This window comes from Symphodus melops (assembly GCF_947650265.1).
Source record: "Symphodus melops genome assembly, chromosome: 15".
Lineage (NCBI taxonomy): Eukaryota > Metazoa > Chordata > Actinopteri > Labriformes > Labridae > Symphodus > Symphodus melops.
This window is the reverse complement of record NC_136705.1, coordinates 940,803-967,864: the sequence shown is the minus strand read 5'-3', so window position 1 is coordinate 967,864 and position 27,062 is coordinate 940,803. Positions and strand designations below refer to the sequence as shown.

General features: G+C 42.7%; 2 protein-coding genes across 2 annotated transcripts in view; one reads left to right on the top strand and one right to left on the bottom strand.

Annotated features, from left to right (window-relative positions):
- Positions 1–19,071, top strand: part of LOC306836312 (uncharacterized protein) — a 54,274-nt gene extending 35,203 nt beyond the window's left edge. Inside the window, exons 4-11 of the mRNA XM_079363315.1 lie at positions 317–433; positions 982–1,211; positions 1,360–3,478; positions 5,558–5,734; positions 7,522–7,698; positions 13,046–13,219; positions 15,940–16,113; positions 18,231–19,071. Of these exons, the coding sequence (XP_079219441.1) occupies positions 317–433; positions 982–1,211; positions 1,360–3,478; positions 5,558–5,734; positions 7,522–7,698; positions 13,046–13,219; positions 15,940–16,113; positions 18,231–18,612 (3,550 nt within the window). The 3' untranslated portion in view covers positions 18,613–19,071. The remainder of the gene's footprint in view (positions 1–316; positions 434–981; positions 1,212–1,359; positions 3,479–5,557; positions 5,735–7,521; positions 7,699–13,045; positions 13,220–15,939; positions 16,114–18,230) is intronic.
- The window catches only part of LOC306835646 (uncharacterized protein), a 380,835-nt gene that overhangs the window by 121,951 nt on the left and 231,822 nt on the right, over positions 1–27,062 (bottom strand). The window lies entirely within an intron of this gene.

Here is a 27,062-nt window from a genome sequence, read left to right as displayed (position 1 = left end):
TAAAGACACGAGACACGTGGTGGAAAACTGCAACAGGAAAAACTACAACAGGAAACAGGAAAAAAAAACATCAAAAGATAAAACACACAAAATGAGGGGAGAACATAAAAAAACAAACAGGAAGTGAATTCTTGACACTGAAATGAATCAAATCTGAATCTAAACAGGAATCATGACACACAGATCTTTTCTGTTTCACCGCTGTGTGCATGTTGGTCATTTAAAACAAGAACATCCCACACTTGTGTTTGTTGTTGCTGTGGTATCTAAAGAGGGATTCATGTGAAGGAAATATAATAAAGGTTTGTTATTGCAGATTTGAGAGGAGCAGAGAGAGAGCAGAGTCTCCTCCCAGCTGTCTGTCTCTGAAGAGTGATTGGTCCAAACATTTTCTTATAGAGTTCAGAAATAAACCTGGAGCCTCAGACTCACAGTAAGTCTTCTCACTGACTCCTTGTCTCCTTGTTTCCTTGTAGGCTCAGTCACCTTGTAAAGCTGTAATCTAAGAGGACTCTTACAAACCTTTGAACCTGCCTGTTATCCTCCTACTTCTCATTAGTACGTTTATTAGCAGCAGGAGATGGCGCTCAGCACGGCCCCTGTTTCAGTTTGTTCTTGTCTCTGTTGAGTCTTTTCAGCATCATCTGATATGATCCTGTGAGCTCATACGTAAGAAGGTGTTTGAGAAAGCAGAGAGCCAAAGGAGAATAAGTGTAAATAAGATAAATAACATGAGGATATTTACTTTTCTGTTTTTCTTTAAAACATAATAAATGTTTATGTTGAATATTATTCAACACACAGCCAGCATCGTGGTCTTCTTCTGCACACACTTGCACTGACGTAATATGAAGCTCACATAGCTCTTGGCGCCGCCTAGTGGCTTAATACATGAACTACTCCTATCACTTTGTGTTTGATAAATCTTCATATTTTCTATCAGTCAACCATCAGTTTAGTTCTAAAGACATGTCTTCACAGGGGGACGAAGAGGACTCGTGTTAGAGAGGAGCAGACGTCCTGTCCTGGGTGTCAGGACGTCCTGAAGGATCCCGTCTCTACCAGCTGTGGACACTGGTTCTGCAGACAGTGCATCACCTCATACTGGGACCAGTCTGGTTCAGCAGGAGACTCGTCCTGTCCTCGGTGTGGAAAAAGATCCAGACCAGGATCTGGACTGCAGACAGTCAGTCAGAGCAGCACTGAACAAAGTAAGACTGTACACCTTTGTGCTTCTGTGATCTCCTAAAACACAACTTTTATTGGTCAATGTCAAAAGTCTAGAAATTAAAACTCTTTTTACTTCTTTTACAAAAACATCTGCAAACAATAATCAGATTCTATCATTCTCTCTTTCAGTAGATAGAGGTCAGCAGGAGGTTTTAGATCAACATAAGGTCAGTCTGAGGACGAGATGTGAACGTGTGACTGAAGGAAGTGATGAAACAGGAAGTAGAATCCACCTCAACAGGATCTACACTGAGCTCCACATCACAGAGGGGCAGAGTGAAGAGGTGAACACCCAACATGAGGTGAGACAGATGGAGACAGCCTCTGAAAAGAAGACCCTCCAGGAGACTCCAATCAGGTGCCAGGACATCTTTAAAGCCTTACCGGACCAACAGGAACCAAAGACAGAAGCTCAACCCGACCAACAGGAACCAAAGACAGGAGCTCAACCCGACCAACAGGAACCAAAGACAGGAGCTCAACCCGACCAACAGGAACCAAAGACAGGAGCTCAACCCGACCAACAGGAACCAAAGACAGAAGCTCAACCCGACCAACAGGAACCAAAGACAGGAGCTCAACCCGACCAACAGGAACCAAAGACAGGAGCTCAACCCAACCAACAGGAACCAAAGACAGGAGCTCAACCCGACCAAGAGGAACCAAGGACAGGAGCTCAACCCGACCAACAGGAACCAAAGACAGAAGCTCAACCCGACCAACAGGAACCCATCAGAGTGGTTCTGACAAACGGCGTGGCTGGTGTTGGAAAAACCTTCTCAGTGCAGAAGTTCACTCTGGACTGGGCCGAGGGCTCAGAGAACCAAGACGTCAGTCTGCTGATCCTGCTTTCATTCAGGGAGCTGAACTTGGTCAGAGATCAGCACTACAGTCTTCTTGAGCTGCTCCGTGTTTTCCATCCAACATTACAGAAGGTGGCAGCAGAGACGCTCGCTGTCTGTAAACTGTTGTTCATCTTTGACGGCCTGGATGAAAGCAGACTGTCATTGGACTTCACAAACAGGGAGGTTGTGTCTGATGTCACACAGAAGTCATCGTTAAACACACTGTTCACAAACCTCATCAAGGGGAATCTGCTCCCCTCAGCTCTCATCTGGATCACTTCTCGACCTGCAGCAGCCAATCAGATCCCTCCTTCATGTGTCGACAGGGTAACAGAAGTACGAGGCTTCACTGACGCCCAGAAGGAGGAGTACTTCAGGAGGAGGTTCAGTGATGAAGATCTGTCCAGCAGAATCATCTCACACATCCAGACATCCAGGAGCCTCCACATCATGTGTCTGATCCCGGTCTTCTGCTGGATCACTGCCACAGTTCTGGAGCACATGATGAGCACAGAGCAGAGAGGAGAGCTGCCCAAGACCCTGACTGACATGTACTCACACTTCCTGCTGGTTCAGACAAAGAGGAAGAAGAACAAGTATGGTGAGGGACATCAGATGAGTCTACATGAGCTGACGGAGGCCGACAGAGAAGTTCTTCTGAAGCTGGGGAGGCTGGCGTTTGAACATCTAAAGAAAGGAAACATCCTGTTCTACCAAGAAGACCTGGAGCGGTGTGGTTTGGATGTCACAGAGGCCTCGGTGTACTCAGGAGTTTGTACAGAGATCTTCAAAACAGAGTGTGTGATGTTCCAGAAATCAGTCTACTGCTTTGTTCATCTGAGCGTTCAGGAGTTTCTGGCTGCAGTCTACATGTTCCACTGTTTCACCAACAGGAACACAACAGTACTGAAGGCTTTTCTAGGAGAAAAACATGTCGATTCACCTCTTGATGTTCTCCTAAATGAAGCAATTAAGAAATCCCTGATAAGTAAGAACGGTCACCTGGACCTGTTTGTTCGCTTCCTTCATGGTCTTTCTCTGGAGTCAAACCAGAGACTCTTAGGAGGCCTGCTGGGTCAGACAGACAACAGTCCAGAAATGATCCAGAGAGTCATCAACAACCTGAAGGAGAAGAAGACCAAAGCCTCTACCGACAGAAGCATCAACATCTTCCACTGTCTGACGGAGATGAACGACCTCTCAGCCAATCAGGAGATCCAAGAGTTCCTGAAGTCAGAGAACAGATCAAAGAAGAAACTCTCTGCGATCCACTGCTCTGCTCTGGCCAACATGCTGCAGATGTCCGAGGAGGTTCTGGATGAGTTGGACCTGAAGAAGTACAACACATCAAACCAGGGACGACTGAGACTGATTCCAGCTGTGAGGAACTGCAGGAAGGCAAAGTAAGTCCAGATGTGATGAGTATTATCAGTGTCATGTACTAATGTCCTTTCTTAAAGGTTCCATATTATCCCCTTGTTTGGATTCATATATCTAATTTAGGGGGGCTAGGGACCGAACATTTCATGCAGCTACTGCTACTGCGAACAGGAGGAGGTTGGAGAAGCTGTGTTTCCATGGATGTTGAATTTTTGCACATAGATGTTCTTTACCTAATGTTCATGTTCTGGAGAAATAGTCAGTCATAGGTTGTTGATTTTGTTTTTTTCAGATTTTTTGTCCTGAGCTCAAAAAAAAGTCTTTGATAGTTGTTTTTGTGAACACTTTCAGGAGAGAATTCCCAAAGAAGTGACTGAGATGTGTGATAGTGTTAATCCCTGAAAAGAGAGATATCAGATGCTGTGAGCGCCCCCTTCCAGCCTCTGCAGGCATTACTAATCAATCATGAGCATCATCTCTGAACACCTCAGCAGGTAGAGCACAGATAAAGTGTTCTTACAGGAGATCCTTCACCTCACTACATTTGATTCTTTGCTGACTTGTTTGATTTCTGGATCATTCTGCAGCAGTCTCTGTATTTTCACGTTTATAGAAGTGAGTCAGACGAGAATGAGATCGTCCTCCTCCAGAGTTACTGTTCAATGAGTTTGAAATGGTTCTATAATCCAGAGAGTCCTCTGAATAGATCACTTCAGATCACAGACTTTAGACATGATGTCCTCCTGAATAAAACTCCATTAGTTTCCATTCATCTACAGCAGACCTGGGCAAACTACGGCCCGCGGGCCACAGCCGGCCCGTTGTGCGTCCCTGCCCGGCGCGCGATGCCAATCTTCAATCAAAATATACTGTATATTTATGCTGTGCATGCAATACAACTCTGACGCTTTTATTTTGAAAGGCGCTACGTTCGTAGTGTTTCTTACAAAACGTTACACAGCCAGAGATGCAGCCGTCAGGACGAGTTGCTGGAAACAGTCAGGCGAAGAGAGTTTATTAAGGAGTGTTAATTGGAATCTTTTGCACTGATGGAGAAAAAGGAGCGCTTGACAACGTGCCTCCTGACGCACAGTAACGGGCAGGTTGAGGACATCGCTGCAAACTTGGAGCTTCAGCTGAGGACAGAGCAGCCGACTATGACTATAATCATTTTCAGAAGATTCTTGTCCTCTTTCGATCTGACGACATATGTGAACAGACATATTTCAGTGATGAAGTTAAACCCAAACACAGATCCTCTATCAGTGATGAGCACCTCTCAGCTGTCATTCACAAAGCCACCTTAGACATTCAGACAGATCTGAATGTCCTTGTTGAAGCCCAAGATAGAATCAGAATCAGTTTTATTGGCCATGTATGTTGAACAAAAAGGGAATTTATTTTTGGTAGACTGTGCTCTCTGTGTACAATGTAAACAATGAGCTAAAAATATCAACAAGTAATTAAAGAGTAATGTGTCCAAGACTAAAGACTAGGAGAGTGGATGAAGATAGACTGGATTATTCTCACTGAAGTGAATGAATGAGATGAAAAACATTCAAAGTTATTGTTTGGACTTCATAAGGTTTTTCTTTGCTTGCAAAGATAACAAAGTTAAATAAAAAATAAATTGCACAATGTTTCACTTTTTTTGTTTATTATATCTAGAAGTAGTATTTTCTTATTTGACCTGCACACTGCAATTTAATAAAGCCTATTTCTACAAATATTTACAGACTATTCTTATTCTTCCGATTGCCAGAACCAGCTATTCAAAATATATAATTTTGTATTTTACAGTGAGAGAACGTTGAGCAGAGTTCAAGTTATCGTTGGTGCGGCCCTCTGACAAAATGTAGGTTTCTCAAGTGGCCCCTTGTAATATAATATAAATAATTGCCCACCCCTGATCTACAGCATAATGATTGACAGGTGAAGAATGTGCAGGTTTGAAAACAAGTGATGAGACTTTTTGTGTCAGTGACAGATTCCACTGATGTGTAAAGTAAAACAGGATAAACTGTTTAATCATCAAATGTGAGACGTGAATATTAAACACTTCTTTTATCAGTCATATTTCTCTTTTTTATGTGTCACTACAGACTTTCTCGCTGTGGACTCTCTGCGACTCACTGTGACGTCGTGGCCTCAGCTCTGAAGTCCAACCCCTCCCATCTCAGAGAGCTGGACCTGAGTAACAACAGAGACCTGAAGGATTCAGGAGTGAAGCTGCTGTGTGAGGGACTGCAGAGTCCAAACTGCAGACTGGAGACTCTGAGGTCAGATCACTGACTGTGTCATTTATTTGGATCATTTCAATCCACATCCTCTATTGTTGCACATTTCAGGATTTATATATTTTCAGTATTTGTCTGAATTTAAATCTCTGGATATTTAATAATTTAGAGATTTGATGTGAACATGTTTTTTCTGACTGTTGGGGTTTTATGTAGTCAGTTTTGTTATTACATTAATATTGCTAATCATGATTAATTAATGTCAAGTCATTGTGTGTTTTTTAATTCAGTGATCCCTCGACTTGAATGGGGCTTGAAGATCACAGAGATTCACAGCTCAGATTCTTTCTGTGGATTTTTGTCCAACGTATTTATTGTCACATTTCAAACAATCCCTCAGACATAAACATGTTCATTAACAAAAGTCTTTTCAGAACACAAATATGCAAAATCAAATCAGTGTTAAATTTGAGCTCATTAACCGTGCTTCTTTTATCATCCTTCATTTTAATAGCAAACAAAATAAAACAGAAACTAAGTTAATATAACAGTTAAATTAATCTGAATTTTAGTATTCACTCTATCATTTGTCTTTTGTTTACAATTTGAACAACACAGTTACATTTGTTCAATATTAATCATCATTTATCGTTATAATTTAATCGTCTCATGTGACCCAGAATGCATCACTCTGAAATAATCAGCCTAAATTAAAGGCAGGTGTTTTTTGAAAATGTTGTGGAATTTTTCCCATCACCAAAGAGTGAAAATAAAGAGTGAGAAGATCTATTCAAAAAGGAACCCCAAGATCGATCTGGTCTCAATGAACATTTATTTGAAGGCAAAATAAAGGTTCGAAGACCCCTCTCTCACACGGTGAGGAGAGAAAGAGGCCCAGAGCAAAGGCAAACATGAACAATGATACATTTCCATCACACTACACAGATCACTTCCCCATCACGCCACATAGAGTCACTCAGTGCCAACAACATGACTATGAGAAAGTGTGCATGTGTGTTAGAGAGTGTCAGTGAAGGAAGGTGTGTGTGTTTATAATATAATACATAAACACCTTTCAGTAGGACACACAAGGACTGTACAACAGTCGAGTGTTCACGTGTGTATTTATTTATAACATATAAAAAGTTTACATGTGAGTATGTCTAAAAAGAGTTTCAGAAAGAAAGGGAGAGATGTTGATATGAGCAGAGCCATGATGCTCACAGCTTAAGGACGTTAAATCACAGCAAACAGAGGCGTGTGGTCGGTCACAGTCTGGAGTCTCACTTTAACTTTGTGATTTATAAATAACAGTAAAATAAACAGGAGCTCAACTTTGATCATATATGACTATAAAAACTTCAAGTAGTGCTGAAAAGAAAAGAAAGCTTCCTGTTAAATGTGTTTCTAAGTAACGCTGACTACGATGACATAACATTATATATGGTAAAAAACAACAACACAAATATAAAGAATACACAAACATCTAAAACAGCTTCACTGAACAGACACACTGACAATCACACAAACACAGACAGATATGAAATATATGATGGGATAGTTTTCAGCTTCAACACTTCAAAAAGAAACACAAAGGAGGCAGGTGGGATCAGTCACAGAGTTGATCATTTACAACAAGTTTAGATTGAGTTTTGAAAAAGTTTCTATATCCTGTCAAAGTATTCAGATTTATGAATCATCTTCATGCAGAGATTTCTGATAATGTGGAGAAAAGTTTCAAACTCTTCATGAAGATTAAAACAACGTGCACATGAAGCTTCTGGTTTCCTCTGGTTCTATTAAGAAGTCTTCTTTTATTCTTTATTCAGATTGCGGGGCTGCAGTTTGTCAGAGATCAGCTGTTCTTCTCTGGCCTCAGCTCTGAAGTCCAACCCCTCCCATCTCAGAGAGCTGGACCTGAGTGACAACACCAAGCTGCAGGATTCAGGAGTGAAGCTGCTGTGTGAGGGACTGCAGAGTCCAAACTGCAGACTGGAGACTCTGAGGTCAGATCACTGACTGTGTCATTTATTTGGATCATTTCAATCCACATCCTCCATTGTTGCACATTTCAGGATTTATATATTTTCAGTATTTGTCTGAATTTAAATCTCTGGATATTTAATAATTTAGAGATTTGATGTGAACATGTTTTTTTCTGACTGTTGGGGTTTTATGTAGTCAGTTTTGTTATTACATTAATATTACTAGTCATGATTAATTAATGTCAAGTCATTGTGTGTTTTTTAATTCAGTGATCCCTCGACTTGAATGGGGCTTGAAGATCACAGAGATTCACAGCTCAGATTCTTTCTGTGGATTTTTGTCCAACGTATTTATTGTCACATTTCAAACAATCCCTCAGACATAAACATGTTCATTAACAAAAGTCTTTTCAGAACACAAATATGCAAAATCAAATCAGTGTTAAATTTGAGCTCATTAACCGTGCTTCTTTTATCATCCGTCATTTTAACAGCAAACTAAATAAAACAGAAACCAAGTTAATATAACAATTAAATTAATCTGAATTTTAGTATTCACTCAATCATTTGTCTTTTGTTTACAATTTAAACAACACAGTCACATTTGTTCAATATTAATCATCATTTATCGTTATAATTTAATTGTCTCATGTGACCCAGAATGCATCACTCTGAAATAATCTGCCTAAATTAAAGGCAGGTGTTTTTTGAAAACTAGCAGGATTTTGAAAGTAGCATCCTCTCTGTTCTCTGTCTTCACCATAGACATAATATACGTAGACGTCTCATTGACTGACGCTGTCTATTGGAGCTCACGTGCAGCGTGGCCGCCATCTTGGATGGGTCTCTTGTCCACCCGCTCTGCATTCATTTCTATTGAGGAAGTTCTATCCTCGATTACAATAATCATCATAACTCCCTGAATTTCTAACAGATTTCCACACGGTTTGGTTTGTTATAAACAGCAGAAATGTAGTTATAATACAGGATGCTTGACTCGTGTTTTCATGCTAGGCTATGGCTTCAAGGTTCAAGGTTCTTTATTATCAAATATGCTCCATGTTAAACATACAGCACAGATGAAATTGCAATCCCCCCCAACCCCCAGTGCAAACCTGCAGTGCATAAAAAGAGCACTAAAAAAACTAGCAATACTGTACAACAAATAACTTAACTAAAGACATTTGGACAACAGATAACGAACAACAGACAATAGACAGACAAGGGCACTTGTGAGTGTTCCACTATGAGGTAGTATGTGGATAAATTACTATGAGGTAGAATGTAGATAAATTACTATGAGGGAGAATGTAGATAAATTACAGTATTAACAATATAAACAGAGTGCAGATAAGTTACAAAGTTAAAAAGTGAGGTAGTGTGCAAATAGTGCAAATAGCATAAACAATACAATAAACAATACAATAACGGCTGTGCAGAGTTTTAGGGTGCGTGAATTAGTGGAGCACGCGGGGGGTGGAGGTGGAGGGGGGTGATGCCAGGACCTGTAGGGGCAGACTGTGGCAGGATGAAAGGGGGGGATGGAGGGCAGAGGGGGCAGAGGGGTGAAGGAGGGTAGAGAACTGAGGGCAGAGGGTGGGAGGAGGCGGAGGGGGGATGGGGGCAGGAAAGGGGATGAGTGGACGAATGGGGGGGAGAGCAGGGAGGGAGTTGAGTCTCCTGACTGCCTGGTGGAATAAACTGTTCTTGAGCCTGCTGGTACGGGCACGGAGACTCTGCAGTCTCCTCCCAGATGGCAGCAGGCTGAAGAGGCTGTAGGACGGGTGGGTGGGGTCACCTGCGATCCTGGTGGCTTTGCGGGTGAGACGTGAGTTGTAAATGTCCAGAAGGGGGGGAAGAGAGACTCCAATGATCTTCTCAGCTACTCTCACGATGCGCTGCAGAGTCTTACGGCAGGACACGGTGCAGGCGCCGTACCACACAGTGATGCAGCTGGACATGATGCTCTCAATGGTGCCTCTGTAGAACGTGTGCATGATGGAGGGCGGGGCTCTTATTCTCCTCAGTTTGCGGAGGATGTAAAGGCGCTGGTGAGCTTTTTTGGCCAGTGATGCAGAGTTCAGGCTCCAGGACAGGTCTTCGGAGATGTGCACACCCAGGAACTTGGTGCTGCTCACCCTCTCCACTGCAGCACCGTCGATGGTCAGAGGAGCATGCTGGGTGTGCGTTCTCCTGAAGTCCACAACAATCTCCTTCGTCTTCTCCACGTTCAGATGGAGATTATTGTCCTTGCACCACAAGGCCAGCCTGCTCACCTCACTCCTGTAGATTGACTCATCGTTGTTGTTGATGAGACCCACCACAGTCGTGTCGTCCGCAAACTTAACAAAGAGGTTGGAGCTGGAAGATGGGGCGCAGTCATGGGTCAGCAGAGTGAAGAGGAGGGGGCTCAGCACACATCCTTGGGGGGCCCCCGTGTTCATCATGATGGTGCTGGAGGTGTTGCTGCCGACCCGAACTGCCTGTGGTCTCCCTGTCAGGAAGTCCAGCAGCCAGTTGCACATGGGGGTGCTTAGGCCCAGGTTGTCCAGTTTGTGGATGAGCTGCTGCGGGATGATAGTGTTGAATGCTGAGCTGAAGTCGATGAACAGCATTCTGACGTGGGCGTCCTTGGTCTCCAGGTGGGTGAGGGCTGAGTGGAGGGCAGTGGAGATGGCGTCGTCGGTCGATCGGTTAGGCCGATATGCAAACTGGTAGGGGTCCAGGGTGGAGGGGAGGGCAGACTTGATGTGCTGCATGACCAGCCGCTCGAAGCACTTCATGAGGATGGGGGTTAGTGCGACCGGGCGGTAGTTATTGTAGCAGGATGGAGACGGCTTCTTGGGGACCGGGATGATGGTGGTGGCTTTGAAGCATGTGGGGACAACAGCTTGGCTCAGTGACGTGTTGAAGATGTCGGTGAGGACATCTGTGAGCTCCTCAGCACAGTCTCTCAGGACACGACCTGGGATGTTGTCAGGACCTGGCGCTTTCCGTGCATTTGTTCTCTGGAGGGATCGCTTCACGCTATCCCGGGAAAGCGTCAGTACCTGGTCGCCAGGAGAAGGTGGCGTCTTCTGTGCTGGAGTGCTGTTGTCTGCCTCAAAGCGAGCAAAGAAGTTGTTGAGGTTGTTTAGCAGAGAGGTGGAGCTGTCACAGGTCTGCGGAGGGGGCTTGTAGTCCGTGATGGTCTGGACCCCCCGCCACAGGTTCCTGGTGTCTCTGCTGTCGGTGAACCGGTCTGCGATCCTCCTGGAGTATTGCCTCCTGGCCAATCTGATGCCTCGTGACAGGTTGGCCCTGGCAGTCCTTAGGCCCACCGCGTCCCCAGCTCTGAAGGCAGTGTTCCTGGCCTTCAGGAGCCTGTGGACTTCACCTGTCAGCCATGGCTTCTGATTGGCCCGAATGGTGAAGGTCTTGGTGACCGTGACATCGTCCATGCACTTTTCCATGTAGGACGTGACGGTCTCAGTGTACTCCTGGAGGTCGGTGATGTTGTTGTTGGTGGCCGCCTGTTTAAACATGTGCCAGTCAGTGGTGGAGAAGCAGTCCTGGAGTGCTTCTGTGGACCCCTCAGGCCACACCCGTACCTGCCTCCTAACTGGTTTGGTGACTTTAACCAGTGGCCTGTATGCTGGCATTAGCATAACAGTGGTGTGGTCTGAGGCTCCGAGGTGGGGGAGGGGGAGGGCTTTGTAGGCCCCTTTGTTCACAGTGTAAACATTGTCCAGAATATTGTTACCTCTAGTGGGAAACTTGATGTGGCCATGAAGTTGTGGAAGCACACTCTTGGGGTTTGCGTGGTTGAAATCCCCAGCCAGGATGAGAAAGGCATCAGGGTGTGCTGTCTGCTGCACACTGATGTGTTTGTGGAGTTCATTCAGAGCCTCACTCCTGTTGTTGGTGGAGCCAGGAGGGATGTAAATTGCTACCAGCAATATGGCACTAAATTCCCTCGGCAGGTAGAATGGCCGGCATTTAATAACCATAAACTCCACAAGTGGTGAGCAGTGCTTACATACTACCACCGCGTTTCGGCACCAGGCATCACTGATGTAAACACACAGACCCCCGCCGCGAGTTTTTCCACCCTCGACGAGCTCTCTGTCTGCCCGGTAGCATGTTAGCCCGGCTAGCTGAATAGCATGGTCCGGAACACTGTCATTAAGCCATGTCTCGGCAAAAACAAAAACACAACACTCACTCACAGTCCTGGAAGTTGTTCGGAGTAAGCGGATATAATCCAGTTTATTGTCCAGCGAGCGTACGTTGGCCAGAGTGATGGTCGGGATAGCCGGCCGGTGCTTCCTTGTATTCCGACAGTGGCGCTTCCACTGTGGGCTGGTTGCAGGAGTGGGGGGTTATTGATAAATGTATAAATGAATTAAGTTGAATTTATTTTACTGAAAAAACAAGTATGATTGTTCATTTAAATTCATTTCTTCCAGAAGACTCTCCCTCTCTGAAAGAAATTGTTTGGCATATTATAGCACTTCATATGTGCAGACACACATTCTTATTTGTTACCCATAACATCAGTGCAAGTGTGCATGTGTGTAAGAGAGTGTCAGTGAAGGAAGGTGTGTGTGTTTATAATATAATACATAAACACCTTTCAGTAGGACACACAAGGACTGTACAACAATCGAGTGTTCACGTGTGTATTTATTTATAACATATAAAAGTTTACATGTGAGTATGTCTAAAAAGAGTTTCAGAAAGAAAGGGAGAGATGTTGATATGAGCAGAGCCATGATGCTCACAGCTTAAGGACGTTAAATCACAGCAAACAGAGGCGTGTGGTCGGTCACAGTCTGGAGTCTCACTTTAACTTTGTGATTCATAAATAACAGTAAAATAAACAGGAGCTCAACTTTGATCATATATGATTATAAAAACTTCAAGTAGTGCTGAAAAGAAAAGAAAACTTGCTGTTAAATGTGTTTCTAAGTAACGCTGGTTACGATGACATAACTTTATATATGGTAACAAAAACAACACAAATATAAAGAAATACACAAAGATCTAAAACAGCTTCACTGAACAGACACACTGACAATCACACAAACACAGACAGATATGAAATATATGATGGGATAGTTTTCAGCTTCAACACTTCAAAAAGAAACACAAAGGAGGCAGGTGGGATCAGTCACAGAGTTTATCATTTACAACAAGTTTAGATTGAGATTTGAAAAAGTTTCTATATCCTGTCAAAGTATTCAGATTTATGAATCATCTTCATGCAGAGATTTCTGATAATGTGGAGAAAAGTTTCAAACTCTTCATGAAGATTAAAACAACGTGCTCATGAAGCTTCTGGTTTCCTCTGGTTCTATTAAGAAGTCTTCTTTTATTCTTTATTCAGATTGGAGGACTGCAGTTTGTCAGAGATCAGCTGTTCTTCTCTGGCCTCAGCTCTGAAGTCCAACCCCTCCCATCTCAGAGAGCTGGACCTGGGAAACAACAACCTGCAGGATTCAGGAGTGAAGCTGCTGTGTGAGGGACTGCAGAGTCCAAACTGCAGACTGGAGACTCTGAGGTCAGATCACTGACTGTGTCATTTATTTGGATCATTTCAATCCACATCCTCCATTGTTGCACATTTCAGGATTTATATATTTTCAGTATTTGTCTGAATTTAAATCTCTGGATATTTAATAATTTAGAGATTTGATGTGAACATGTTTTTTTCTGACTGTTGGGGTTTTATGTAGTCAGTTTTGTTATTACATTAATATTACTAATCATGATTAATTAATGTCAAGTCATTGTGTGTTTTTTAATTCAGTGATCCCTCGACTTGAATGGGGCTTGAAGATCACAGAGATTCACAGCTCAGATTCTTTCTGTGGGTTTTTGTCCAACGTATTTATTGTCACATTTCAAACAATCCCTCAGACATAAACATGTTCATTAACAAAAGTCTTTTCAGAACATAAATATGCAAAATCAAATCAGTGTTAAATTTGAGCTCATTAACCGTGCTTCTTTTATCATCCTTCATTTTAACAGCAAACAAAATAAAACAGAATCTAAAGCCTGGATCACACAGCAGGATAATTACACAGATTTTGGCCCCGATTCTCCCCTTCTGATAATCTTAAGGACGCCCCGATCATCATAAGATAATCTTATCAGATCATCCTGCCGTGTGTGGTGTGTTCAGACCGCTCTCGTCTGGTCGGAAGAATGTCGGGACCGCTCCGATCTCAAATCGGGGAAATTCAACATGTTGGATTGTTTTGGCCTGATTTCTCATCACGTGTGGTTTTTCCCCCCCGAGGAGAAAACGAGCACGAGCCTGTTGACTGTGACGCGTAGCCAATCAGAAAGCGAGGTGACGTGGTGGCGAGGAAACACCGAAACAACAACTAGTCACCTCCATATCATCATGTAGCAAGTACAGTTCATGCTCCCGTTGTCTCCACTCTGTGACCGACGCCTCTTTTTAAAACGTGTTTTTTAGATAAAAACAGCACAAACGATCCCTGTTACATCCTCTTCATCCGTTTGTTGACTCTGGAATCACGTTTCATCTCCAGAGGTTTTGCGAGGTTTCCCGTCTGATCGGGGGACGTTGGCGAGTGAAATCAGTTCATGTGTGGTGTGTTGATGTTGCTGTGTGGCTGCACACCACACACTGTACGATCAAAACCGTAAAACCTCAGATTATTTATCACCATGTGTGTGCTCTCTCAAGTTTTGGAAATCGGCCGACAATTTTAAAATCCTGCCGTGTGAACCAGCCTGAAGTTAATTAACAATTTAATTAATCAGAATTTAGTATTCACTCAGTTCTTTCTGTTTTATTTACAGTTTAAACAAAACTGTGTCATTTGTTTGAATATTAATCATCATTTATCGTTATAATTTAATTGTCTCATGTGACCCAGAATGCATCACTCTGAAATAATCAGCCTAAATTAAAGGCAGGTATTTTTTGAAAACTAGCAGGATTTTGAAAGTAGCATCCTCTCTGTTCTCTGTCTTCACCATGGACATAATATACGTAGACGTCTCATTGACTGACGCTGTCTATTGGAGCTCACGTGCAGTGCGGCCGCCATCTTGGATGGGTCTCTTGTCCACCCGCTCTGCATTAATTTCTATTGAGGAAGTTCTATCCTCGATTACATTAATCATCATAACTCCCTGAATTTGTAACAGATTTTCACACGGTTTGGTTTGTTATAAACAGCAGAAATGTAGTTATAATACAGGATGACTCGTGTTTTCATGCTAGGCTATGGCTTATTGATAAATGTATAAATTAATTAATTTGAATTTATTTTAATGAAAAAACAAGTATGATTGTTCATTTAAATTCATTTCTTCCAGAAGACTCTCCCTCTCTGTAAGAAATTGTTTGGCATATTATAGCACTTCATATGTGCAGACACACATTCTTATTTGTTACCCATAACTTCAGTGCAAGTGTGCATGTGTGTAAGAGAGTGTCAGTGAAGGAAGGTGTGTTTGTTTATAATGTAATACATAAACACCTTTCAGTAGGACACACAAGGACTGTACAACAATCGAGTGTTCACGTGTGTATTTATTTATAACATATAAAAAGTTTACATGTGAGTATGTCTAAAAAGAGTTTCAGAAAGAAAGGGAGAGATGTTGATATGAGCAGAGCCATGATGCTCACAGCTTAAGGACGTTAAATCACAGCAAACAGAGGCGTGTGGTCGGTCACAGTCTGGAGTCTCACTTTAACTTTGTGATTTATAAATAACAGTAAAATAAACAGGAGCTCAACTTTGATCATATATGATTATTAAAACTTCAAGTAGGGCTGAAAAGAAAAGAAAACTTGCTGTTAAATGTGTTTCTAAGTAACGCTGGTTACGATGACATAACATTATATATGGTAACAAAAACAACACAAATATAAAGAAATACACAAACATCTAAAACAGCTTCACTGAACAGACACACTGACAATCACACAAACACAGACAGATATGAAATATATGATGGGATAGTTTTCAGCTTCAACACTTCAAAAAGAAACACAAAGGAGGCAGGTGGGATCAGTCACAGAGTTTATCATTTACAACAAGTTTAGATTGAGTTTTGAAAAAGTTTCTATATCCTGTCAAAGTATTCAGATTTATGAATCATCTTCATGCAGAGATTTCTGATTATGTGGAGAAAAGTTTCAAACTCTTCGTGAAGATTAAAACAACGTGCTCATGAAGCCTCTGGTTTCCTCTGGTTCTGTTAAGAAGTCTTCTTTTATTCTTTATTCAGATTGGAGGACTGCAGTTTGTCAGAGATCAGCTGTTCTTCTCTGGCCTCAGCTCTGAAGTCCAACCCCTCCCATCTCAGAGAGCTGGACCTGGGCGGGAACAACCTGCAGGATTCAGGAGTGAAGCTGCTGTGTGAGGGACTGCAGAGTCCAAACTGCAGACTGGAGACTCTGAGGTCAGATCACTGACTGTGTCATTTATTTGGATCATTTCAATCCACATCCTCCATTGTTGCACATTTCAGGATTTATATATTTTCAGTATTTGTCTGAATTTAAATCTCTGGATATTTAATAATTTAGAGATTTGATGTGAACATGTTTTTTCTGACTGTTGGGGTTTTATGTAGTCAGTTTTGTTATTACATTAATATTACTAATCATGATTAATTAATGTCAAGTCATTGTGTGTTTTTTAATTCAGTGATCCCTCGACTTGAATGGGGCTTGAAGATCACAGAGATTCACAGCTCAGATTCTTTCTGTGGGTTTTTGTCCAACGTATTTATTGTCACATTTCAAACAATCCCTCAGACATAAACATGTTCATTAACAAAAGTCTTTTCAGGACATAAATATGCAAAATCAAATTAGTGTTAAATTTGAGCTCATTAACCGTGCTTCTTTTATCATCCTTCATTTTAACAGCAAACAAAATAAAACAGAATCTAAAGCCTGGATCACACAGCAGGATAATTACACAGATTTTGGCTCCGATTCTCCCCTTCTGATAATCTTAAGGACGCCCCGATCATCATAAAATAATCTTATCAGATCATCCTGCTGTGTGTGGTGTGTTCAGACCGCTCTCGTCTGGTCGGAAGAATGTCGGGACCGCTCCGATCTCAAATCGGGGAAATTCAACATGTTGGATTGTTTTGGCCTGATTTCTCATCACGTGTGGTTTTTCCCCCCCGAGGAGAAAACGAGCAGGAGCCTGTTGACTGTGACGCGTAGCCAATCAGAAAGCGAGGTGACGTAGTGGTGAGGAAACACCGAAACAACAACTAGTCACCTCCATATCATCATGTAGCAAGTACAGCTCATGCTCCCGTTGTCTCCACTCTGTGACCGACGCCTCTTTTTAAAACGTGTTTTTCAGATAAAAACAGCACAAACGATCCCTGTTACATCCTCTTCATCCGTTTGTTGACTCTGGAATCATGTTTGATCTCCAGAGGTTTTGCGAGGTTTCCCGTCTGATCGGGGGACGTTTGCGAGTGAAATCGGTTGGTGTGTGTTGATGTTGCTGTGTGGCTGCACACCACACACTGTACGACCAAAACTGTAAAACCTCCGATTATTTATCGCCATGTGTGTGTGCTCTCTCAAGTTTTGGAAATCGGCCGACAATTTTAAAATCCTGCCGTGTGAACCAGCCTGAAGTTAATTAACAATTTAATTAATCTGAATTTAGTATTCACTCAGTTCTTTCTGTTTTGTTTACAATTTAAACAAAACAGTTACATTTGTTTTAATATTAATCATCATTTATCGTTATAATTTAATCGTCTCATGTGACCCAGAATGCATCACTCTGAAACAATCTGCCTAAATTAAGTACATGTAAACATTCAAACATTTAAAACAGTTACCGTAAATTCCGGACTATAAGCCGCTACTTTTTTGTGACGTTTTGAACACTGCGGCTTTTACAAGGATGCGGCTTATTTATGGATTTTTCTTGGGGGACAATGAGCTTTTGCCAAAAAAAATATTTCACCTCGTCGCGTCGGATCTTAATATCAGTCATTTTGCGCTTCATGCATGCACCCTCATCATGGAAAACACACAGAGAAATACATATGATGCAGCTTTCATGTTAAAGGCGATCGAGCTGGCTGTCAAAGAAGCTAACAGAGCTGCTGCACGTAAAGTTGAAACTGACAGCGACAACGAAAAAGACACTGAGGAAGTGAGTAATGAAGTCATTCCGAGTCAGTGAATGGATGGACTTTTTCTTGTGAAATATATTACGGTAATCTTTTTCATCAGCCGTGTTACAGACACTGTTCCATCAAGGATTTCCACTAGGCTTCGTATTTGCGGATGTTACCAGTAGTACGTATTTAATCAAAAGTTAAAACAATGTTTTTGTGTCACGTCTTTCTGTGTAAATCGCTCTGTTACAACGTGGACACCTGCGGCTTATAATCAAGTGCGGCTTATATATGTACAAATACATTTATTTACTTATCTTTAGCCGGTGCGCTCAATAGTCCGGAATTTACGGTAAATAAGACAAAGTGAAGGATCATGCATTATCTTTATTCTTCTTTTATTCTTTATTCAGATTGAGGGGCTGCAGGTTGTCAGAGATCAGCTGTTCTTCTCTGGCCTCAGCTCTGAAGTCCAACCCCTCCCATCTCAGAGAGCTGAACCTGGGCGGGAACAACCTGAAGTATTCAGACATGACGCTGCTGAGTGATCTTCAGAAGAATCCAAACTATCGACTGGAGACTCTGAAGTCAGTGTCTCAGTGTTCTTTAATCAACCCTCCACATATCTTCATTTATTTATTTATATACAGTGTGACTGAACATAGTTTCAATACAAAGCATGAAACTGATCTGCTGCATAAAGACTTTATAGCTGTTGCTAATTTCCAACATGTGTCTCTAGTTGAGCCTTTGTGTCAACAACAGAGTAAAATGTTCAACCTTCAATCACATTAAACTCCATAACACTTTATGAGGACACATTCAAATACATGTACACAAATATGACAATACAAACGCTATAAAAGCATTAAGTTACAGATTTAAGATACCATTTTAAAGATGCTCTGGTTTGCTTCCATCCAGCATTTCACTGTTTCTGTAACAGATTTGAAGTGTGAGATGAATGTGATTTCAGGTGTTTAATGTGTTGCAGAGTTTACAGCCTTTGATGGAGGAAGCTGAATGTTTAAATATAGATCTACCTTGTTGTATGTTATAGTTTCCATTCACAGTGCTTCTTGTTCCGTCCTGTCTTTGAACACACCTGGAGAGAGAGTCAGGGTCGAGGTGGGCGATACGGAAAAAATATCATAGAACCATTTTTTATCACCATATTACCACCATGTTTTTCTTCCTGATCTTAAGACTAATTTGTAAGTTCCTGATGAGTTCAAGCGAGGTCCTGACATTATTTAGCCCTGAAGGGGGGGGGGGGGGGGGGGGGGGCGTGCGTCTGTGTGGGAGTGTAAACTGCAGCATGAGAGAATAAACTCATTAGAACGGTTCTACTGTCTCTCTGCTTCGGCCGATCATCAACACCTTCACATCCTTCATGATCTAAGGTGGTTGTGTCACACACCATAGTTCAGGGGACAGATTGTTGATACACACCAGGTCAAATCACACACTCACACACCAATATGAAAGCGTTCAGTGTTAAAGTGGGGGCGGGGCTTAGTTACAGCGCTGTGGGGGAATCTGATGACTTCCAGCTGATGAAAATGATTTCTGTCATCTCTCTTCTTCTCTCATTAGATAGGGATGGTCTCTGTCATGATGTGAGCGATCAGGACACTGGTGGTGCAGAGAGGAGCAGCTGATGATGCACAGAGGAGGAACCTCCACCATCTTGTCCATGGAGAAGCTTCTTCTTCCTTTATCTTTATTTATAATTAAAGTCTGGCTGTTATAATCTATCGATCTATCGATCTATCTATCTATCTGTTTTTATTTTTAATTTGTTCATTCATTCATAAAAATAAAAGTATGGTTTGAGTTTCAACAATCTGATTTGTGTTTATATTGTTTGTCCATATTAATGACTGTGTTTCACATGTTACCAAAGTTTTACATTGTTATTTTCTACATTTGAAGATTTTAAGTCTTTTGCTGTTTTTTTTTCCAGTATTGAAATGAACCCCAAATAGTTTTTGTAAAGTCACATCACAAAATAAATGTTTTTGTGTTTCAATTTCACCGTCACAGAACAATTATTTCTTTCAATATTAAAGTCCGATGTCCTTCTAGAGTCTGAATCTTCTCTGTCTTTAAATGTCCTGATCAGTCCACCTGGGGCACAGCTGAACAACATCCCAGAGAAATGGACGGGGTGAACTTAATGTAGCTGTCAAGCTGTCTCCATCTCTGATCACCTTCAACACAGCTCTTTAGTATCTTCACTGTATGAACTGGTGCATTCTGTATACTGTATGTGTAAACAGCTGCTCAGGACTGTCTGCAACATTTCCTCTGCTGATCTATCTTTAGCGAGCTCTCTCCTGTATCCAGGACTGTTGTGTGTTTTTCTTCTTTGGGAAGAAGAACCAGACACTGAAACAAAAGGACAGCACCCTTCCTCCCATCTTGAGGATGAAGGCAGGAGGCCAAAGCACGAACAAACAACATGCAGGCATTGTTCAGAGCGAGCAGCTCAAACCTCCAGATGAACATCCTGTGCAGCGTCATGGACTTCTTCCACCGCTCGCTGGATGAATAAGTGTGTGTTGGGTCATCAGAGCTGATAAACACAGATTAGATTCCTCTAATCTCGACCTGATGATCAAAGCGGTAGGACGCGATGTGAGAGTAGAGAGAGAAAGTGAAAACAAATCATGTCGACCGGCTGCTGTTTTAAGAGTCGCTCGACTTAAGAAGGTGCTTGAGCACCTCCTACTGGTCAGACCCGACTCCACGTCTGTGACCTGCCTCTGTGGTGTCACCCTTTGGAGTTTGAAGCTGACTTTTGAAGCCCATTACGGCGTTTTGTGTTCCATCATCGGCACAGTTTGGCCTCATCAGACTGCGGGCGCCATGAACCACCGGGTCTGTTTCTGGAGCAGCTAGCTACAAGATCACAGCAGGTGACCTTCTGTGATGTTGTAGTTAAGCCACGCCCCTCACTGTGAATAATTCTTATCTAAATGAACTCCCCATCCAGCGTGTTGATAAAAACATGACACATTCAGATTCATATTTGAACCTTTAGACTTTTTTTGTCTGCAGGTTTTCTTATTTTTCAACAGCAGATGTTGTTGCATTGTTTGTGTCAGCTTTGGATGGTGAACTTTCTCACCAGGGAGGTTCAGATCATGAATTGATATCCGTGGTATTCTTGTGTAACTCACTGACGCCCTCTGCTGGTTGTCTGCTACTTTTCCTCTCAGATCGGCCTCTTCACTCTGTCTCTCTGCAGAGCGGAGGAACTCATGGCTGACCTGCACAGAGCTGAATCTGATTGGTTTCACATTAAGCACAGGTCTATTATTGGATAGGACAACAAAGAAGACTTTCTTGGTTTATTACTATTGATTTATTTATATAAAAGTGCAGATATGATCATAAATAGCGCTTATAAATAGAGAATGAATTCATGATGGAATAAATAGGATCAGAATCGTGTGATGTCGTTTCTTACAGTTCTGCAGAGTTTTCATGTGTTCACATCTTAGAAGTAAAAAATAAACTAAAATCATAATAATACAAATGATCAATAATCGTCCGTAATGAATCCGGGTCACTGAGTCGTCAGCAGAAAGACGTTTTATCCATCGCAGCGTGGTTATCCAGACCGTGTCCCCCCAGCCAGTCCTCGTTCAGCTCCCCCAGGATCTCCTGCAGGGACAGCTCGGGTAGAGGGGCGTGTGGGACCAGCGCTGGGTATGCAGGCTCTCTGCAGCCCTCCAGCACGGCGCCGCTCAACGACTCCTCCAGCTGAGAGTACGGACCCTCCAGCGGGGGGCTGCTCTCCACGCCGCCGTCCCAGTACCCAGAGTCAGGCGTGTCAGGCGTGGAGGAGTGGGAGGTGTACATCTGCTCTGCTGAGCCTGGATACATGAAGCTGGAGTTGTAGTTTCTCATCTCCAGAGGCGAGTGGCACCACAGAGGGGGGGTCTGGCTGCCGGGCTGGGACCAGAGGGTCCTCACAGGGGGGCTGGAGCCGCTCCCAACCTGTTGGCCCTGCTGCAGCCCGTACATGGAGCCGTAATGTGCGTGCTCTTCCATGGCTGAGTAGGTGGGAGGACGCTGTCCGAAGTAGCAGACGTCCTCCATCTCCTCCTTCACCTGGGTGTGGTAGGCAGGCGGGGGCCCCTGAGGCTGGCCCCGGCCTGCATGAGGAGGAGGCAGAGAGTCGTGGACGGGGCTGTCGGTCTGCCACAGAGCTTTCTTTGCCCCTTTACACTTCAGAGTGCGAGCTCTTCTGTTCTGGAACCACACCTGGACGGAGAGAGAGAAGACAGAGCTCAGGTTAAAAATCAGGAAATAAAAACAAAGTCTTTGGGGGTTTTTTAGTTGTTTTTTTTGGTTAATCATTTTGTGAGCAAACAGGCAGTGGAGGGTGGGGGGGGGGGGGGGATCAGCTCTCAGAGTTGTACTGTCTATCTGTGAGCTGATAAAAACAGCTTGTGTCATCTTCACAGATAGAGATATAAAGTGATAGCGTATCTGCAGGTCTATGCAGGAAGCATTTGAACACAGAGCCTCCTGGTGATAAGAAACACACAGCTGTCTAAGGGTTTGTGCTGGATGTCAAATCCAATACAAAGATTACTCTTTGTAAGGCAGTGACTGTGTACCTGTATGCGTGATTCTGGCAGGCCGGTGGTCTGGGACAGGTTCTCCCTGAGGCTGATGCCCGGGTACGGGTCAGTCTCGAACGTGGCCCTCAGCAGCTCCACGTGTTCTTTGGAGAAGCTGGTTCTCTTTCTGCGGCTGGCGCTGCGAGCGGAGCCGCCACTGGAGGGCGGGGCATCATCTGAGAGGACGAGGAGAGAGCCCGGTTACACATCAAACAACGTTTAGACTTCTTCTTCTTCATCATCATGATCCTCCACCGAGTTCAGCCATAAAATACTTCATCAAAAAGTCACTTTTACATCTCTAATTGTGCAGAACAGAAACTCCTTCCATGCACAGATTCATGATGTTGACACTTAAACATTTCTCTCGTAGTTTGCATTGTTCTGAATTTTGCAACGATTAAACTTACACACACAGGAGATAATTAAAAATACAAAGAGATGGATAAAACTACAGAGATGATCTCCAGTCAAACATCAGCTGCAGGTTATTATATCTACAGATCAGATTCCAAAGCTGATTCTAAACTCTGTGAACTGAAGCTCATCTGCACTTTGTCTCGAACACAGTGAGGAGTTCACTTAATCTGAAGTGTCTTATTGAAGCTCTTTAAGATGTTCTCAGCTTTAGTCATGTCTTACCGTTGCTGGCGTCCTTCCACATGTCGAACGTCTCCTGCTGAATGAATGAAGCTCTGACTGCAGATGAGCTCAGTGCTCCTGTGTGGGACTCTCTGACTGTGTCTCCTGCTCCTGTCAGGTACCTTTATATTGATCACCTGAGACCCAGAAGGCCATGGTAAAGCCTGAACAGAGCGGGGGGGGGGGGGGGGGGGGGGGGTACTCTGGCCCCCTCCTCGTTATCGCCTAATCTCTCTCCAGTGATGTTAAGGTCAGTGGCGGATGTGAAGCTCTGCAGGACAAAAGAAAGCGTCCGAGCGCCTCATCGATACCACTTCACTGAAAGACGACAAACATGTGAGAGTTTGTGACACATGAGGACAACTTAAAGACGTGAAGGTTTAATGAAGGCACAAGAAGACGGGCTGAATTAAACGACGGGCTTTTTTCTGCATCAAGCTTCATATTTTATTTAAAACACGTTTTATTAGTTTCAGAAAAACAAACCTTTAAAAATATATACGTGAACATGAAGCCTTCTTTAGATGATCGACAGATCGAGGGAAATGTGACTGTGATACAAACTAAAAATAAGATAAAATAATTAAAATAAGGCGTCACATCCTTTAGAGCATTCAGATGCTTCATGTTTGTTTTTATTGAGATTTTATTCTCTGGGTTTAAGGGTTAAATGTACGGTGGCTGGGAAGTGCAAAATATAATTAAAAAAGTTTGAAACACTTTAACATAATTTGAGACAAATTTACATTTTGATAAACATTTTTTGCAGATTTGTAAATAAAATGTCCTGGGACTGAATTAATAAATACTGAATGGATCTTAATAATTACATTTATTTCATGTTGTTTGTTCTGTCCAGCTGTCAGATTGGTTTTTGCTTGTTAGTTTTGTTTGGGCTGTGTTGTTAATAAATAAATAAAAACTATTATAAAACCAAAACACTTTTTCTGTCTCTGTTTGTTTTGAAAGACAGAAAGATGTTTGAACCAGATTAGTCACTTTAGCTTTTGTCCCTGTGGACGATCTCTTGAACGGTTAAAAGTCCCAGATGAGACAGAAGGACCAGATCTGTCTTGTGAAAGCGTTTCACATCTTGTACATTTGATTTGCACTTTCTTTGGGGCGATAAAGTTTTCACCGCGTGGGGAACAAAAAAGGTTAAATCTTGACGATCTTGTTTTCATGCAGCACAATGTCGACGTGCGAAACAACAAAAATAAAAGCTAAAAGATGATTAAACAAACGTGATGACGCTTGGAAAGTTACTTTAAGAGTTTTTAAGGTGCACTAGAGAGAACACGATCCGAGACGTTTGACTAAAACAAAGCTCGGAAAAGTTCCTCATTAAGTCCCAACTCTCTTAAAGAATAATCAGAGAGTTGAAGTCAGTGAAATCCTGGAGTTCAGAATAAACGAGAGCTCCATGTTTGTGTGTTTTATAACATTTCTCAGTTTATCCCATGTGATGCTTTCATGTGTTTTATCTGCTTTCATGTAAATGTGTGTTTGTGTAGTGTGTTATGCTCTCTGGGAAGATTCCCCTCGAGTCAATAAAGGTTTCATTCAAATGTTTGTTAATTGCTGTCACAAGACCTCTAATGACTCGACGTCGTTCAGATGGTTACTGAACTCACTGCTGCCTCTTTAACCCTCATCCAACTATTGTTGCTCTGTTGATTGGCTCTGAATCCCAAACAGCAAACTGATTAACCATCGTCCGTGTCAAAGAATCACTTACTCTCAGATGTTAGCTGAAATTAAAGACGAGCTGCAGCTCCTCTCTTCTTATGCATGAGCAGCGTCTCATTATCTCCTGAGAGGGAGAAATAACAAGCCCGGATAATTGTTCACTGATTAACGGACGGTGGCTCTGCAGCACAAAGAGAGAGAGAGAGAGAGAGAGAGAGAGAGAGAGAGAGAGCCTGTCAGCATGCTCAACATGTCCGGGCTTTGACCCAGCTGTGTGCAGATGTTGTGAGTTTTTAATAGTTGTTACTTTATCGACTACTTTTAAATTCTTCTCTGTCTTTTAATGATGTAAAATCAGTTTTCTTAATTTCTGTTGCATTCTTTCCTTCAGCTCTGTTTTAGTGTATTTCTGTTTGTTCTGTCTGTGAGTGGCCTTGTGTCTGAACAGCGTCTTATAAATGAACTCGTCTTGCAGGGTCGACTCAGAACCAGAAACTCAAACCACATCGATGCATGTTTCAATACCAAGTCACAGCCTCCTAATATTTGCTGCTTTGCTCTGACAACATGTGCTGCACACTTCTGCAAACAGTGCACACACACACACACACACACACACACACACACACACACACACACAGCATGCTCTCGCTCTTCTGCTCACAGCAGCTTTGAGTTGAAGATGTGACTGGAGCACGGTGTAACAGAGCTACATGCTGGAAGTTAGAACCTTCGCTCCCAGGATTCAGATCCTTTAACTTTCCCTGAAGCTCGCACTGAACTGGGAAAAGCAGCTTTCAAGTGTCCAGTTCCATCTTCTTGGAATCGGTTGCAAGAGACTCTAAATCTTCAGCAGCTGGTTTCTGTCTTTTTTAAAAATCTGAAGGCAGAAATATCTGACTGTAGATGTTTGTGCTGCTGCTCCTGTTCATCTCAGTAACACTTTTCCTGGTTAAATAAAAACACGTGACAGACATGGATCAGCATATCGTGAGTCACGGAGCGGAAACATCTCCGCCATGAAGCATCATCATCCAACACCTTAAATCCACTTTTACAAAACATTTAAAGAGACCAGCTCCTGATCATCCTGCAGCACGTTCCAGCCTGCAGGGCATAGTTGGTTTTTTGTACCTGTCAACATGTCTGCTGTAAAAACAGGCTTTTTGAATGGGTGTGTATGTGACTTCCTGTGCTGCTGCAGCCAGCCTCTAGTGGACACTCCAGGAACTGCAGGATTTTAACACTTCAGCATTGGCTTCATTTTGGTGCTGTTGGATTTAATGTGTGAGAACAGGAGTGTTGTTAGCTGCAGTTTGTTGAAGACGCACTTCAGCAACACGCAGGAAGGAAACGATCCCATGACTCGTCTGAAAAGTGGATTTTAACAGTCAGCCTTTTACGTCTCAGGGAAACTAGTTCATGATGTTTTGATATCTGTATATGGTTCCATGTCTTTTAAATGTTTGCGTTTATGTGCATGCTACGTGCAGACGTGACCAGTTGATTTGTATTTGACTGTCGCCATCACCTGCCCAGAGAGATGGATATTAGCACATTAGCTTGTCAGCTAAATCTGGTACAAAGCATCTCTTCTCTTCAGAGGCTAATGTTTTTTCTCCTGATTCAAATAAACTAATAAACTAAACTTATAACAACAACAAGCTTTTTAACTTCTTTCTGCTTTGAGCTCATTTCATAGTGTCCGGTGTGATGTCAGCCCAGAGAAAACACTGACTCTGAAGTCAAACAGTGCAAAGGGGTCAAAGTGCACACGCACACTTCCACTATTTGTGGGCGTATTAGGAAACAATGCAGCTTGAAGTCTATCAGACTTTTATCTTTATCTGGAATAACTTCAAGAATCAATGTCTCTCTCTGTGTGTGTGTGGAGACGGCTGCTGAGAGTCCTGACTCCTCGCTCCGCCGTGCTGCGACCTAAATCCTATCAGAGGCCTTACACAACGCGGCGCTCGCTGCTGTAACCCGCCTGTTACGAGTCACACTCACTCCGAAGGTTGATGTGGAAGAAGTTGTGCTTTGTGAAAAAATTACACTTGGCTTTAAAAAGAGTCTCATCAATAAAGTAGATTAAACAGGCAGTTAACATACAATGCTCGAGTGATTGATGATAAGCAAACACTGGTTCAGCTTAGAGGCTATTCACTTCATGTAAAATCTCTATAAAGAGCTTTGTGTGGCGTTTACTGACACAACACAGATCTGCATATTAAAACAACCAACAGTCATGTGATCAGTTTATCTGTTCATGTAAAG